The sequence below is a fragment of the Opisthocomus hoazin genome, chromosome 7 (assembly GCF_030867145.1).
Source record: "Opisthocomus hoazin isolate bOpiHoa1 chromosome 7, bOpiHoa1.hap1, whole genome shotgun sequence".
NCBI lineage: Eukaryota > Metazoa > Chordata > Aves > Opisthocomiformes > Opisthocomidae > Opisthocomus > Opisthocomus hoazin.
Window position 1 is genome coordinate 5,608,625 of NC_134420.1, and position 15,750 is coordinate 5,624,374.

The window sequence follows — 15,750 nt, forward strand, 5'->3', positions numbered from 1 at the left end:
GAGAACTTAAAAACTGAGCATGCACTCTTGATTCTTCTACCTGACATATACTATTACTGGACACCTCCTATTTATTCTTCCAGAGCTGAACAATAACTTTTGATTAAATAGTTGGCAGTTACTATTGTATATTCAAAATTTAATAACATAAAGCTTCCCTCAAAATCTGAGATTTTAATCTAAATTGCTTTTCTCTGTTAAGTGATTGTGAATGCCTATACTATGACAGAGGAGATAGCACAAAAAAAATCAAAATTTCCCTCAGGAAAATTATTTTTCTGACGCAGAACACTGGAAACTGAATGAATAATTCAGATAAAGTTGCTCCAGAACTGAATGCGTGTCAAATAAGGCATCCTATCTGTAAACACTATCAAGAAAGTCCAATCACGTTGGTATTGACGCATTTTCATTGGGAAGCATATAGAAAATGGGTTGAAAGAGAAATATGTAAAGATATCCTAATATTTCTTTTCCAAATCAGTTCTTAAGCCCTTCGGAAGAATAGACATAATGACAAGTGCCAATATTGTGTCTTAAAGCTAGACTGATATAATCATCGGTTTCTTTACGTCGTTGGGATTCAGAGAACACGGACAAACTTTTTGAAGCAGCTGGTTATTTTTATACAATAGGCTGTGTTAGGATGCTGGACAGTTGCTGTGTCAGATGTATTGAGTTTTTTCAGCCTCAGCTGGAGATGGTAACAATTGTCAAAGTGGTCAGCACCTCTGCAAATTTAGATTAGGAGAAAGTGTGATGCAAAACGTGGGGGTACCTCCCCCTCTCTCCTCTGACTTTCTGTTACAAAAGCTAGGAGTGCTATTTCAAAGCCTCTGCTGTGAATCGTGTGTTATTTTGTGTGACTTCTCCATACCCTTCAGTTTATTTAAAGGGTCCGAGGATTCAGATGGATGAATAGCTGCAAGAGAATGTCAGTTCTGAGGATCAGGTTTTGAACAGCAAAAATCTGTTTTGATGATTCACCCTGATGTCAGCAAGGGCTCCTGTGCAGTCGTTGGCAGGGCCTTCAGAGAGTGATTAATTTACAGTAAGATGAATCACACCTCAGAAACACTTATGCCTTTTCATTAAATGAGTGAGTCTAGAGGACTAGCTCCACTGTAGGTGTAAATTTTGAAATGTCTAAAATTGGGTGCGATGAATTCAACACCTAGTCGCTACATGGAAATTTATAGCTTCAACAGAGTAAGTGTGGCAGTCGTATCGGGAACAAAAAAGCCTGTTCTTGGATCAATAGAGACCAGGGACTGAGAAATGAGGTTACTGCTGTGCCTCAGCCACAAGAATATTTAGACTGCAGTTATTTGTTTCTTAATTATACTATTAATAAAATAAATCTCTGTGGTTCATATCTAGCCCGCAAATTTGAGAAGACATGCTCCTATTTTAGTAACTTACCCAGATTTTAAACCTGAAAGAATTTGGAAGTTTCATGATTTGGTGTGCTACTTTGTAGTAGCTATTGGAGTTGCATTCTGTTTTATTGTCCAGAATTTTAGGCAGCTGCATCTGCTGATCAGTCTGTGTTGGCTGATGGTATTCTAATGTGAACAGACACAAAGTTTATTTTCAAGTTCTGCTAAATATTTCAGCTGTGTCCAAAATGCTTCTGGCATGGCAAATATTATATGTATGAAGTAGAGCTGCATCTCCACAAAAGTGGAAATACTCTCCAAGTGTTAACTTTTGCTTGTTAAAGTTGCGTGTAAGAAATCCTCTTCACTGCAACAGACAATTCCATGTCACGTTTTTCCCAGAGGGAATGGGTCCGAGTGCACGAGGCGGTTATGCCTCAGTTGTGCCCAGTCTAATGGCTTAGATCTTGGGCAGTGTCCCTCCCTGACTCTTTCTTTGTTATCGTGGTTAATCAGTTACTCCTTCTGTGTTTCAGTTTGCACACATCTAAAATGAGGATATTTTTCTCTATTTTACCAGATATTTATAAAGCTGATAAAAATAATTTTAGATTGAGTGCATGGAAGGGAACTATCTTCTTGTCCAACACAGCTTGATTTCGAGAGAGGCTCTTCCTCTATGCAGAGAAAGATGTGTGTGTTTGTATTTGCATGCAAATATTTTAGATATGCTTATTTTTAGGAATCCATTTATTATTTTATAGATTTTCTGTTTTCTGTATGTTGTATTCATCATGTCACAGATGCCTGTTTGGAATGTGTCCTTGAAAAAGGAGAAGAATACTTAATAAATCAGTGTTGCAGATAGGGTAGAGATACAGATACAAACCACAAGGATATCATGGACCTTGGTCAGTTAACAGGTGATTTTCTTACTGTGTTTAGCTAAATGGATCAGTGGTTAGTGAATGTATTCTGAGCATGAAGGTTTCAAGAAAGGAGGATTGGTTCATGGCTGTATTACACTCGGTTTATGGTCTAGCTTCTTTGAAATATGTCAGCATAAAGTAGGGGCAAATCAAACTTTCTCTTGGAAAGTGAATGCAGTATTCATAAATCAGAAAGTCTGAAGTATGGAGTAGAGCTTCCATTAACCTAGAGGCCTGGGTCTCCTCACACTGGAGGGACTATGCAGTCTGCAGTAATTTTAGAGACCACGGTTCCCTGGAGTCCTCTTTCTAAGCATTCCCATTCTTGTGAAGCGTATTGTGCATTTCTCTGTGTGGGTATCAAAGTGAAGTGTATTGGAAACTGATCTCCAAGGAGCTCTAGATCAGCACTTCATAAACTGGAAGTGTAGTAGATATAATTTAGCTATTCATATGCCAAATACAAAGTATTGGTCAAGTGTGGATAAAGCCATAGAAGGTGACACACCTCGACCCAGAAAATCATGCAGGGGAATGAGAGTCATGTGAAAGCTTAATGTCGCTGTAAAAAAAGAAGGATCCTTCTGTGTATGTTCAGCAACAGCCTGAAAAATAGCTCTAGTCTTCCAGAAGAAAACCAGTACAGGAAGGGGAGCATAGCAACGGTTTTTCCTACTTCACAAGCCAAAGTTACATGAGAATTTCACCTTTAAGCAGTAACTTTTCTCATGACACTTTGAGATATGTTACAAAACGTTTGTGCTTTGTGGGTTTGTTTCAGTGTAGAAAACCCCTGAAAAATCACTTGAATAACCAGTAATATTTGACAGATGTAGAAGTGGCGTACGTACGTGGGTAATCCTAATGTTTGGGTGAAATCCTGTTCCCAACTACTTACGTGTCATCTTAATCATTTTTGTATGGACAGGGTGTCTTCAGTACCTGTGAAGACTCTCTTCTCAAAAACTTGCTCTAGGAATGCTGCACTGCTTATGGTGTTCTTATGACTTAAAACATGAACCTGGCAGCCAGGAGACGTGCCCAGATCCTGGCTTTACTCCAGCTGCACACCAGTCAGCTCTGCTGGCTGTCAGCTGCCGATGCTCGTGGCTGGTGAAGCTCTGTTCTCTGATATTTGAAAACATATGTTTTCGTCTTTATTAAATCTGCTGATTGAGAGTTAGTAATGCTGTCATGTTTCTTTGCTCATATTAATTCAAAAGCTTCTTCCATGTTGTTCTAGTTTTAATTTGTGTAGTTGTTTTACCTTCATGTAGCAGCTTCCAGTCTTGCTGGGGAAGTCCTTTGGATTTTTTTGCATTGCTCTTGCTTTTTGTCAGGAGTTGCAGGACTCTTGGTTTCGTGGTTTGTTTGTTTGTTTTTTTTTAATTTTAATTCTTCATTGCAGAAGTAGTACATGGTAAACCATATTCCTTATGATGCCTTTTTTTTTTTTGACCGTTAAGAATTCATATGTCCTTTTTGACCTTTCCATTTCCCAAGAGTATAGAGGCTATTATAGGGGTAGTGATATGTGTGTATGCTTGCTGGGGGCTTTTTTGCTGATGTTTAACAGTATACAGTAATAAAGTAAGCTCACATTGTTCACAAACCAAATAATGTCAAACAAAACACCTTTTACGTAGGAAGATAAGCAGGAGCCGATCTACATCTCACGCCTTCTCTTGAATCCTAAGCCTGTTACTCCATGGGCAGATCCACAGAGAGGAAAACCAACCAGTCTTTTAAACATATATGGAATAAGGCACAAACCAACCTTTAATTAATCTCTTAGTTTAAGGCAAATACCTGCTTGAGAAATGGAATTAGAGTAGAATAGTAGAGGAATATGGGGAATCTTGAGCATGTGTCTTATGAATGGCACTTTCTGAAGAGACTCTGCAAGGAAGGTCGCTACAGCCTTTTCCACATAACTTGAAAGACTTTGTTAAATCGTCAGCAAAGACAAGATAAACCACTTTACCCTGTCTCTGATTTGTCGTCTTTACTTGCTATTGTTGAACTGTCATGCAACAATGTCAGTTAGGTTTGGGGTTTTTTTTGCATGTAATTGCGGAAAGACATTGTAGAGTTCCTTTATAAACTTAAACTAGGCCAGGTGAATACAAATCAAATATTCTTCAATAAGGAGTGTTATTGAACCTGGTCAGCACTGGGATTTTATCTGTTAACAGAAATGGAGTTCTTTATGGAATATTGACTAGTCTTTTTATGAGATTAGCAGTTTTCCGATGAGGACATTATTAACATAAGCCGTGAATAAAGGTGTGTTATATATCCAAAAAGAAAATCGTAATATGATAGTGTAATTCGGTGATCGGTTTTCTTAAGGAGCACATCAGTTCTTTGTTACTCATTCACCATTTTGCAGCAGTTTTGCATTCGAGTAGATCTTCAATTTTACATGAGGTATGGCAGAAGAGGTCTACTTACATTTTAAAATATTGATAGAGATGGGGCATGCAAAATTCTTACAATTCTCAAAACATGGTTTAAAAGAATATCATCTTGTTTTGCTGTTTGAACAGGTAAAACAGCTCAGCATGGTAATTTTGTGGATAGGAAGAAGCAATTAACTAGTGAAGGCAGAAATTTCCTAGCTATTTGAATGTATCGTGTTGATGAAATGTGATGAATTAGGGCTAATGATAATTATAATAAACTTGCGCAGTAAAATCATGAGTATTAGAAGTCTGCTGACTCCTATACTCATTCTTCAAATGGAATTTTCAAGTAACTATTTTGTTCATAGTTTTGAGATTTTTGTTGTTTTTAAGGAAATAGTAAGTTTGCCTCTGTTTTTAGATTGCTTCTATTTGGCTTTGAGAAATGGTTTTCTTCTTTTCCGGATAAGAAAAAGTGGACAGAATATATGACTCTGTACTTTGACATAAAAAAAACTTTATAGAGCTTTCTTGAAGTTCTTTAGTACTGGGAGCTCACTCTAGCCTCTTCAAATGCGTGAATTTTACAATAATGGGTATGATGGGTTTGACCTTTGCTGGATGTCAGGTGCCCACCAAAGCCGCTTTCTCACTCCCCCTCCTCAACTGGGCAGGGGAGAGTAAAATATAATGAAAGGCTCATGGGTCAAGATAAGGACAGGGAGAGATTGCTCACCAGTTACCATCATGGGCAAAACAGACTTGACTTGAAATGAATTTCGTTTATTACCAATCAGATCAGAGTAGGGCAATGAGAAATAAAATCAAATCTTAAGAGTGCCTTCCCCCCACCCCTCACTTTTTCCCGGACTCAACTTCACTCCCAATTTTCTCCTCCTTCTCCCCCTGAGCAGTGCAGGGGGATGGGGAGTGGGGGTTGTGGTCAGTTCATCACACATTGTCTCCACTGCTCCTTCCTCCTCAGGGGGAGGACTCTTCACCCTCTGCCCCTGCTCCAGCGTGGGATACCTGCCACGGGAGACAGTTCTTCATGAACTTCTCCAGCGTGGGCCCTTCCCATGGGGTGCAGTCCTTCAGGAACAGGCTGTTCCTGCGTGGGTCCCCACGGGGTCACAAGTCCTGCCAGCAAACCTGCTCCAGTGTGGGCTCTCCACGGGGTCACAACCTCCTCCGGGCATCCCTTTGCTCCGGCGTGGGGTCCTCCCTGGGCTGCAGGTGGGTCTCTGCTCCCCTGTGGGCCTCCATGGGCTGCAGGGGCACAGCTTGCCTCACCATGGTCTGCTGCAGGGGAACCTCTGCTCCAGCGCCTGGAGCACCTCCTGCCCCTCCTTCTGCACTGACCGTGGGGTCTGCAGGGTTGCTGCTCTCACATAGTCTGACTCCTCTCTTCTGGCTACTGTTGCACAGTGTTTTTTACCCTTCTTTAGTATTCTGTCCCACCACTGTCGCAGGTAACTGTGGTAACTGTGCAATGAGTTGTGTTGATTGACTTGTATTTTTCTTTGGTGTACATTTTTAATGTTCGTTTTAAAGCCATAGATTTAAAGAAAGAAGAAAAATAATTTCACCCCTTTAAGCTACAGGTTTTGACACATTCAGAGTCTTTTCTACTGGCTGTCGTGCTGATGTGATTACGTAGCAATACATACTCCCTGTGAGCTGGATAGTAATGGAAATGTATTTCATCATCTTCTCAATAATCCGTATTAAGCATGCTGGTTATGTTACGAAGCAGTAAGTTCCCGGTTCCCTTGAATGCGACATCACAATATGAGAATCCAGGGTCAGTAACTTTGGTCTTGAATTTTTCATATCCTAAAATGATGATATTGTTGTAATGGTGTGAGTTCCTGAAAAAGGTGTTGTGGAAAGTTCATTACAGCTTTCCTAAAAAACAAACAAATAAAAAACCCCAGCAAAAACTTTTTAAAATTCCAGATACTTGTTTTTGTGAATTTAAAAATGCTGTGTTACAGCAATTTTTCATGAATTAGTTTTAGAAAGTGGTTTTAGTGTGTAGATTACTACATTCATGTGCAAGTTTATGCAGTCTGTAAAGTTTGCTTATGGACCTCATGTTACTTGTTGTCATTGTTATTTCTTATTGCTATTATTTCTAGTTCCTTGAAGAATAAACAAGAAAACATCCCTGTAGTGCTAGGTACAAAACATATACACAGAGGCCCCATTCTGTACCAGACCTGTGCTAGTGATGTGGGCTAGCTGGATGTGCAGCAGCACGTTAGCACCCAGGCCCAGGGGTTCAGTAACAGCAGCAAACAGGGGAGAAGTGGATAAAATGAAAGATTCAGGTTGCAGGGATGAAGAACACAAACGCAGAGACAAAAACGCCATGGGAGCAGAGGCAGAACAAAGTTTTTTGTGAAGTCCATTCACAATTCTGAACAGTCTGAGAATCCCAAAGGGTTGTTTCTCTGGTTGGATCTTGTGTGTGACTGCAGTTTGTCTACAGAACGGGTGGTTGAATTTGAGGGGACACCCCTGCGCTATGATGGTCCCATTTTATTGTTTTCCCTACTCCAGTGGGTTCTGTCATTATGTTTCTTTAGTCTAGTGCACAGTTGCAGAAAGGGAATTGCAATTTTATGCAGTCTTTGTATGTTAGTGATTTGAATAGTTTTTTCCTGGTTTTTTTTATTGCTTTTAAATTCGTAATAAACCTTCATAACTATCAATAAAAAATATTGTTTAATGAAAAAAAATTTTTTTGGTTATAGTTTCCGTCTTTTATTGTTAACTGACTTTTGACTAGGAACTTTTCAGAAGAAAAAGAGGGTTCAACTAATGGTGGTATATTCCCTCTACAGGATTTATGAACGCATCATTGATCCCCCAGAAACGAATTTGACACCAGAAAGCAATTTATGGCTCGGACAGAGAAACAGGAAACATGGTTTCTTTAAGGTAAGCAGATATGAAATGGCACATGAAGAAGGAAATTAATAAGTAGTTTACAAGATATTTCTGAGTAGTTGTCTTACACTCCTGAAATCTGATTTGTATGGATTTTAGTAGAAACTGTGGACTTGAGATTTGAGGTAGATCCAACACTTAGAGAAACGGGTCTCTTCCTGCAACATAGAGTATCATGGTCACCAACTGCAGTGCCCAGTATTTGGGGCTTTTGTTTGGTTTTCTTGCTTTAGGTTTCATCTACCTGCTGTGCTCTGCCTTGCAACTCCTGGGGACAGAATGAGACTGTGTAGGCAGCGTCAGAGTCTGTTTTTGGCTTTCATCTTTAAACATTCCCAAAACAGCAGCTTTGCTGTGGTCTCCTGGCCAGACGGTGGTGGTCTTAATCACGCTTGGAGGCCATTTCCAGCAGAATACCCTCACCCTTCTGCTGTTTGCCCTGGTGACTCTTCCTTGTTTGCACCTGTCAGCACTGACTTCTAGAGCAGAGAAGGTCGTCTGGCCTGCCATCCTTCCAGCTTTGGCAGACAGGAGCTATTGTATGCAGTGCATTGGCCTTGCTGCAGAATGGTGGATTTTTCTGTTCCTGGAGTGTATCACTGTGTTTCTCAAAAGAGAGTGAATAGTGGGTCACCGAGGTTTTTATATTTCCAAAATTGCAAAGGACAGAGGAATGACCTACAATGTGAAGAGCCCTGTCCTGTATATTTTCTTTCAGCTTTTTTTGTCCCCTGGTGAGGCTATATGATTTTCCGGTCGAGGCTGAACTGCTGAACCAACCAACAAACGAAAACAACCCCCTCTACCTGAAAATTATTTCTTTCACTTTGTAAGCAAGCTACAGGAAAGTTTCTGATATTTGTTTCTGTTCTGGATAACAAACCAGGGTGCAAGTGTTTATCAGTGAAAGAGTCTACAGTGCAGGGATAGGCCAATCTGGCGGTCCTCGGTATTGGCATGGATTTGTTGCCAAGGTGATTTACCACCCACTCAAGTTTCCGTTTGAAGCTGTCAGTTCATAAGACAATTTTACAAGTTGCTGTTTTTCTGAGGACCTCTCCTCGAAGTTCCCAGATTTTAACAAGCTAGGACAATTATTTTATGCTAAAATTATTTACGGTAGGATTGTTGAGCAGCTAACAATTTTAATTGTGAGACAGAGGGTAAAGCTAACTTTTAACTTAAATGACTGTCCAAGGGTTGTTCTGAACCTAGAGTACATTTCATTCTCCAGCAGCTGAGCTGTCACTGTGAATTGAAACTGATAGTATTATTTTATTCTACAGCTGTTGTTTTTTTACCTCAGCTGCTTCCCATAATTCCACAGATGGTAAACATATGTTTATAGCTACATAGGAAAAAAAGAAGTTATATTGGGTTCACCCGTCTTAAATTCTTATATTATGCAGGCAGTCAGAGCCTCAGAACTCTGGGATATTATATGTTTGTAAATTAATATTTCTATGCGTTAACACTTTGGAAGCAGCAGAGTAGCTAATGATATGCTAATGAGCTGACAGTTTTTATTGATCATAATGAAAGCTGACAAGTGCCTTACTTTGCTTTATGCCTGGTAGAATATTTTACTAACTTTCTTCAGGGCACAAATATAATTGGCTGTATTTTTTTAATCCTGCTTGAGAGTTTCAGAAATCTTATTTTTTTGTGTTACTCATTGCAAAAACTTGGGATTTTGCCAGTTTATAAAGAGTACCTATCTCTTTCCATATATTTACATGCTCAGCAGGACTTCTCTCTCTTTTTCAGAGCAATTTGTTTCACTGTTTTAGCATATAAAAAAAATAGATCTATTTTCCTTAATGTAAACAGAGATCTGCAGGGAAATAAGAGCGTTAAAAAAGAATTAGCATTTTTTGTATGTGTGTTGGAGCCATGATAATGTATGAAACAAAGCACTGGATACTGTTCTGAGTATCGGCTTCGCCATTCCAAAATCTTTCTTACTTTAATGATAGTTATTTAAGTGTTGTGTCTCTCCATAAATGAATAGCATTAAAGCACATTTTGGGTCATATTCTCATGCCTATTTTAGATCATAATTCTTCGGTGTATCAGAAAGGGAAGGAAGGGATATGATATTCATAAGTCACTGTGGCCAAGTGCTGCCATTTTTCTTATTTATGCTTTTGTTCCACATCCCTACCTACAGTGATTATTCCACAAGTAACCCTGCTGTGTCTGTGGCCTTGCTAGGGAATGAAGTGCTATATGGCATAAGTTTCTTCATCAACGACCTGGATGAAGAGTTAGAATGTACCCTCAGCAAGTTTGCTGACGACACCAAACTGGGAGGTGTGGTAGATACACCAGAAGGCTGTGCTGCCATTCAGCGTGACCTGGATAGGCTGGAAAGCTGGGCAGAGAGGAACCTGATGAGGTTCAACAAAGGCAAATGCAGGGTCCTGCAGCTGGGGAGGAACAACCCCATGCATCAGTACAGGCTTGGGGTGGACCTGCTGGAGAGCAGCTCTGCGGAGAGGGACCTGGGTGTCCTGGTGGACGACAGGTTAACCATGAGCCAGCAGTGTGCCCTGGCTGCCAAGAAAGCCACTGGGATCCTGGGGTGCATCAAGAAGAGTGTGGCCAGCAGGACGAGGGAGGTTCTCCTTCCCCTCTGCACTGCCCTGGTGAGGCCTCATCTGGAGTACTGTGTCCAGTTCTGGGCTCCCCAGTTCAAGAAGGATGAAGAGCTACTTGAGAGAGTCCAGCGGAGGGCTACAAGGATGGTGAGGGGACTGGAACATCTCCCCTACGAGGAGAGGTTGAGGGAGCTGGGCTTGTTCAGCCTGAAGAAGAGAAGGCTGCGAGGGGACCTTATAAATGCCTACAAATATCTGAAGGGTGGGTGTCAGGAGGATGGGGCCAAGCTCTTTTCAGTGGTGCCCAGTGACAGGACAAGGGGCAATGGGCACAAACTGAGGCACAGGAAGTTCCGTCTGAACATGAGGAGGAACTTCTTCCCTCTGAGGGTGACGGAGCACTGGAACAGGCTGCCCAGGGAGGTTGTGGAGTCTCCTTCTCTGGAGATATTCAAGACCCGCCTGGACGGGGTCCTGTGCAGCCTGCTGTAGGCGACCCTGCTTCGGCAGGGGGGTTGGACTAGATGACCCACAGAGGTCCCTTCCAACCCCTACTATTCTGTGATGCTGTGATAATCAAGGGAATTGAAGTCTTGCCCCTTACAACTGGTATCTCTTACTAGTTGTAACTTACTGACTACGACCAAGCATTTGGAGTTCAGATAAGACAGAATGGCTTTAGCACAGCAGTGGCGGGAAAAAATGCGGAGCAGAGTTAATATAGCTTTGTCTGTTTGCTTCGAAGGGAATCTCATGAATTGCTTCCTTGGAAAAATACATGCTGACCCTTCAGGTTTCTTTGTGTGTCCCAAACACAAGAATTATTTTAGGGCTAGAGAATACCTTTATAATCAGATTAGGAAACCAAAGTAGCTGCAGCTGAAAGGAGGAAGAGCGTGATACCAGACATGCAGGGAACCCTCACTAAGATGGATCTGATTGCTGTCAGCATGAGAATTATCTGCAAAATTCATTTTATCATTGGGGAGAACCCTTCCCCCTAAGGCTTTCTCCAAAGAGCTGCTGCAGAAATGAGCTTATTAATGCATTGCTGACTAGGTGATTCATGTCAAAAGACGGTAATTTTCATATCTGCTATAGCAGGCTCTATCGATCCCGCTGCTGTGTCTGGGGATTGTGCGGTAGGTGCTTGAGGAGTATGTTGGTATTTTTAATGTACGGCATGGTATGTGTACTTGGGTTTCTGTAGTTATTTTGGTCTCAGAGTCCTACAGACCGAGGTGAGGTAAATACAGTGCCAAGGGCAGCTGTTCAGGTGCCTGGCATAGGGCCTGCCTGCCCTGTGTAGGGGAGCGCAGCGCTGATCTAGTCGTGTTGGTGTAGCGTTGCCGAGGCACAGGGTTTTGGGCATGACTGCTGGTGCCTCCACACGGAGCCTTTCACCAGCTCTGGCCAATGCAACTTGCACAGCTATGTGGTGTGCATTGTCTCGGTGGGAGAAGTAGGTTTTAGAGGGGGAGAAAGGCAATGGAGGAAACGAAAATGTAGGAGTTGAGAGCTTGTGGAATATATGAGCCTTTTCACAGAATGTGGGAGGAGTCTTCTATTTAATAGAGACGTGAGAAGTGCAATAAACAGGGCTTTTGTATTGCATCCTCATGGGATAGGCTTGATATTTAGTGCTGCAGGCCTGGATTTAATCATGTAGCTGGTAATCTGCCTGCACAGATGAAGGCTCTTCAATCTAGTGAGTCCTGATGCTGAACTGAAGCTTTGGTTGTAATTGGCCAAATGCTTTAATGATAACATAAAGGTGATGTCTACTTGGGAAGGGGAAAAACTGGAAGGTTTTGACCACTGACATCTTCCTGTCAAGGCCAGATCCTGATGCCCTTTCACAGAATGTGGACTGAGGAACTCCTTCTGCCCTTTGCCAAAGTGAACCAGGGCCCTGGGCTTCCCCTGTGGACCTGCGCGTGCCTAATTCTCCTGCTGGCTGTGGTCATAGAAAGCTCTCGGCAACCTAGACTTAACGCTGAAGGAGGAATAGTCCAAGTTTGTTCATATGTATTACAATAATTATGGCTGTAATAAGCGTTTGCCTATAATGAAGTCTTTCTATTAAAAAAATACATCAGCGAAATTTCTGCGCTTTGAAGGTTCACTTCTGTATTTGATAGTATTAATTCTGTTTCAGAGGGTTTCTAGACTTAGAAGACATCTGTGCTGGTGAATTGAAGTTCATATGCTTTTCCATGGTAACATGCTTTCATGTAGCCAGAAATTAAAGCACAAAAAATAGTTGCGTTTCCTCTTCAGGTTATATTTAAATGCAAATCTACTCAAAAGACAATTGAGCGGTGGGGCTCTGATGCAACAAACGTAGTTGAAGTTCAATATGCACTTTTAAAAAACAGCTGAGGAAAACATCACTTCTGGATGATGTCTTGTTAGCTGTGCGGTATGGTCTGGTGAAACTTTGTAATCTCATTTACTCTTGGTTGAGCTTTTCACTGGAGAGGCTTAAGCATTGAAATGTATTTTTGTGCCTCACCTAATTTCTCGCTGATGACTGCTAGCAGAAAGTATGTAAAATGGCTTTCAGGATGTTCCATTTCCAGTGACAGTATTACTTCTCATTATTATGATGGTTTCATTACTTTCATAGATGAAAAGGTTAATAGATGTATATACTTCTGCAAGTAAGACAGTGTGATCTGATTATGTCTGTTAATATTTTCAGTTAATATTTGATCATGAAACAGTAAGCAGGAAGCAGTGCTTGCTGATTACCTTCTGCTGTTTTAGCAACTGAACACGTAGATGTTAGAAGTTACTCTACTTGCCAGGCTTCTAGGGCTATCTGAGGCCTATATTTTATTTACGGATAGAGCTGAACATTTTGAACAAGTGATGATGTCCTTGGTCTGCAAAATTCACTCTATTGCAATTTAACTGAAGATTAAAACATAGTCTTACAAATCAGTGATTTAATTAGATAATAACTGCTGCGATGATAAATTTCCTTTCAAATTAAAGAAATTCTTCTGTGTCTGACAGGAGACAGAGCCATGTCACAACATCTGATTAACTGTTAGGGAAAGTGCAAACAGCAGCACTAGAAGTCCCTTGTTTTGCCTTGCACCTCTCCCTTAGTGACCATGATATGATTAAAGCTAGTGGATCTTGTGGAGTAAGTGTGTTATGCAGTCAAAGATGGAGCAAGAGCTTTGTAATGAGCTTAAAAAAGCAAACAGAAGCTTCAGTGTTTTCTAGACTATTTGAAGGATCTAGGGTTCTTCAGGACCCGGGTGTGCAGGGACACTGGGCAACCCTTGGTGTCTGCTGCCTGTCGGGGATACCTTGCAAGTCAGGGGCAACAGAGGATGCAGCCGGCACTGGACCTTTTGGTCCTTCCTCTCTCCTGTCCTGCTCGCTGCAGTTTCTGGGCCTCATATAAGCTGCGCTAGCTGGCTCTGACCTTGAGGTCCTGCATAGGGGATCTCTCCATCTGTCTGGATTAGAGAGAGGATTTAATTCTAACCGATGGCATGATTATATGAACTGCCTGTTGAGACACAAAGCTAGTAGGCTAAACTAAACTGAACAACTGAAGTGTAGACGCTGGCCTACCTCTTGCACTATATACTTCTCTTTTCACAATGTTTGATTTCACATGCTGAATCACTAAAGAGTATTGCTGCGTTTGCTTTTTGTCTTTTACAAAAGTGTGTCATTGGCTTGAATAAAGGATATTATTTCACTGCTTTTCCCCAGTCTCATCCCATTTTAGGACATTAAGCAGCTTATATTTGGTAATTGCAAAAGACAAAGCAGTATTATTTCTGTGTGTTATGAAAATTAATATCCAAACACACAGGAAGATAGGAGGAGTTGTTGTATTTTGTCCATCTTTGGTTATTTTCCTCTCGAGAAGAGTGAGCTGGTCAATTTTTTTGTGCCCACTTCAGAAATGACTTGTGAAACAGCTTGTACAGATCGAAGTGAATGCTTGTAATCTGTATTACCAGTTTTCTCTTCTTTTACAAAGGGTGTTATTCAAGATGTGAAAGTCATCTTTATACCTAATGGATACATAATGCAGTGTCCTAATCTGAATCGCAGTAAGTAGCAATTTCTTTATTCTCTCTATTTTAGATTTTTCACACAAATTACTTCTTTGTTTTAAAAATAATCTTTTCAGGCTCGTCATTTTTGCGTGTGCTGACTTTCAGAAGGCAAAAATTCTGTGTAAACAGATTGCATTTTATGTTCAGATAAATCAAGTCTGATGTACAGTTGGTTACTTATGGATTATTGTGTCTTTTCTTCTTTTCCTTTCCATTTCTTTTTACTCTTCCTTTATTGAGCATGCCCAACCTGCAGTGATTTCTTAAGTCTGGTGCAAGGAATCATGGATTTGCAAGAACTCCTGGCAAAAATGACTGCAAAAGTAGGTACCTAAGCTTCTTTGTCAGTTGCCCATTTCATTCTGTGCTAAGACCAACGTGAGATTATTTATTCCTTTTGTAATTATTCTACATGTTCATGGTAGAACCGTTTTTTTCCCCTCCTTCTGCCAGTAGCTCTGGCTGCAGTGGACTTAAATATACAGCTTCATGGATGTCACTTAAGCCTTATACGGTTTCTATTGTCTGCCTTATTATTTCTGAGATCATGACAAAATGCCCAGGGTCTGATTTTTTTGTAAGAAGCCTTAGCGTGATTTCCCTTTTCATGCTGAGGGATAAATGCAGAAACAAAGGAGTGAAATCCCTCAACAATTTCCTCACCATGTGATGCTGTCAGAGGGGTGCGTGTTTGCTTGTGGGAAGTCCTGTGAAGTCTTCAGGGCTGGCGTAGTCTCCTTCCTGGGAATGGAAATGAGGCCCCGAAATGGAAGTGACTGTGAAGCTGCTGGCTGTGCTGATCTTGACATCACCTTTGATCAATGGGTTTTACCAGTGTGAAAGTTAACCCAACTCCAGGCGGGGTGTGGTGCAGTGTGTGCTTGTGGTGGGTGGTGGTTTTTTTTCCTCTCCTCCTCCCCCTCTCTGGTTTGGATTGTGAATAGGATGCATGGGGAGCTATAGTGGTTTTTTTTTTTGGGATTTTGGAGATTTTCTTTAGGCTTCACTCCTGCAATACACAGTCAACATCTGTGTTAGCCAAGGCCTTTCAGCTAAGGCTGTGGCGAAGTTTTGGGGTAGAAAGCTGTGTTTTAGAGGTCACTGAACCCCTGATGTGTGTTAAAGGGTAATCTGTGAACACTTTTTGAGGTTAATGTTGGTGAACCATCTGGTCTGTGGTAAAGGACAATTAATTGTCTCATCTGAAACAGCACTTATGTGTTAATTACCTGATTTAAGTGCAACTACAATCAGCTTGTAAAAGCCTTTAATCTTAGCGTAGGTACCAAACAGGTATTTCAAAAACAAGATTTGCATAGTAGTGCTACTAGCGTAAAAGCATTACACTTTTTATTGCGCTGCCTTTAAGTGTTCTTTTCCTTCCTAATAGG

The 15,750-nt window shown here is 41.1% G+C and overlaps 1 protein-coding gene across 3 annotated transcripts in view; it reads left to right on the forward strand.

The window, feature by feature from the left end:
* Positions 1-15,750, forward strand: part of NELL1 (neural EGFL like 1) — a 302,534-nt gene that overhangs the window by 55,419 nt on the left and 231,365 nt on the right. For all 3 annotated transcript variants that reach the window (XM_075426698.1, XM_075426696.1, XM_075426697.1), the window contains exons 5-7: positions 7,563-7,659; positions 14,281-14,353; positions 14,600-14,682. In XM_075426698.1, coding sequence (XP_075282813.1) covers positions 7,563-7,659; positions 14,281-14,353; positions 14,600-14,682 — 253 coding nt within the window. The remainder of the gene's footprint in view (positions 1-7,562; positions 7,660-14,280; positions 14,354-14,599; positions 14,683-15,750) is intronic.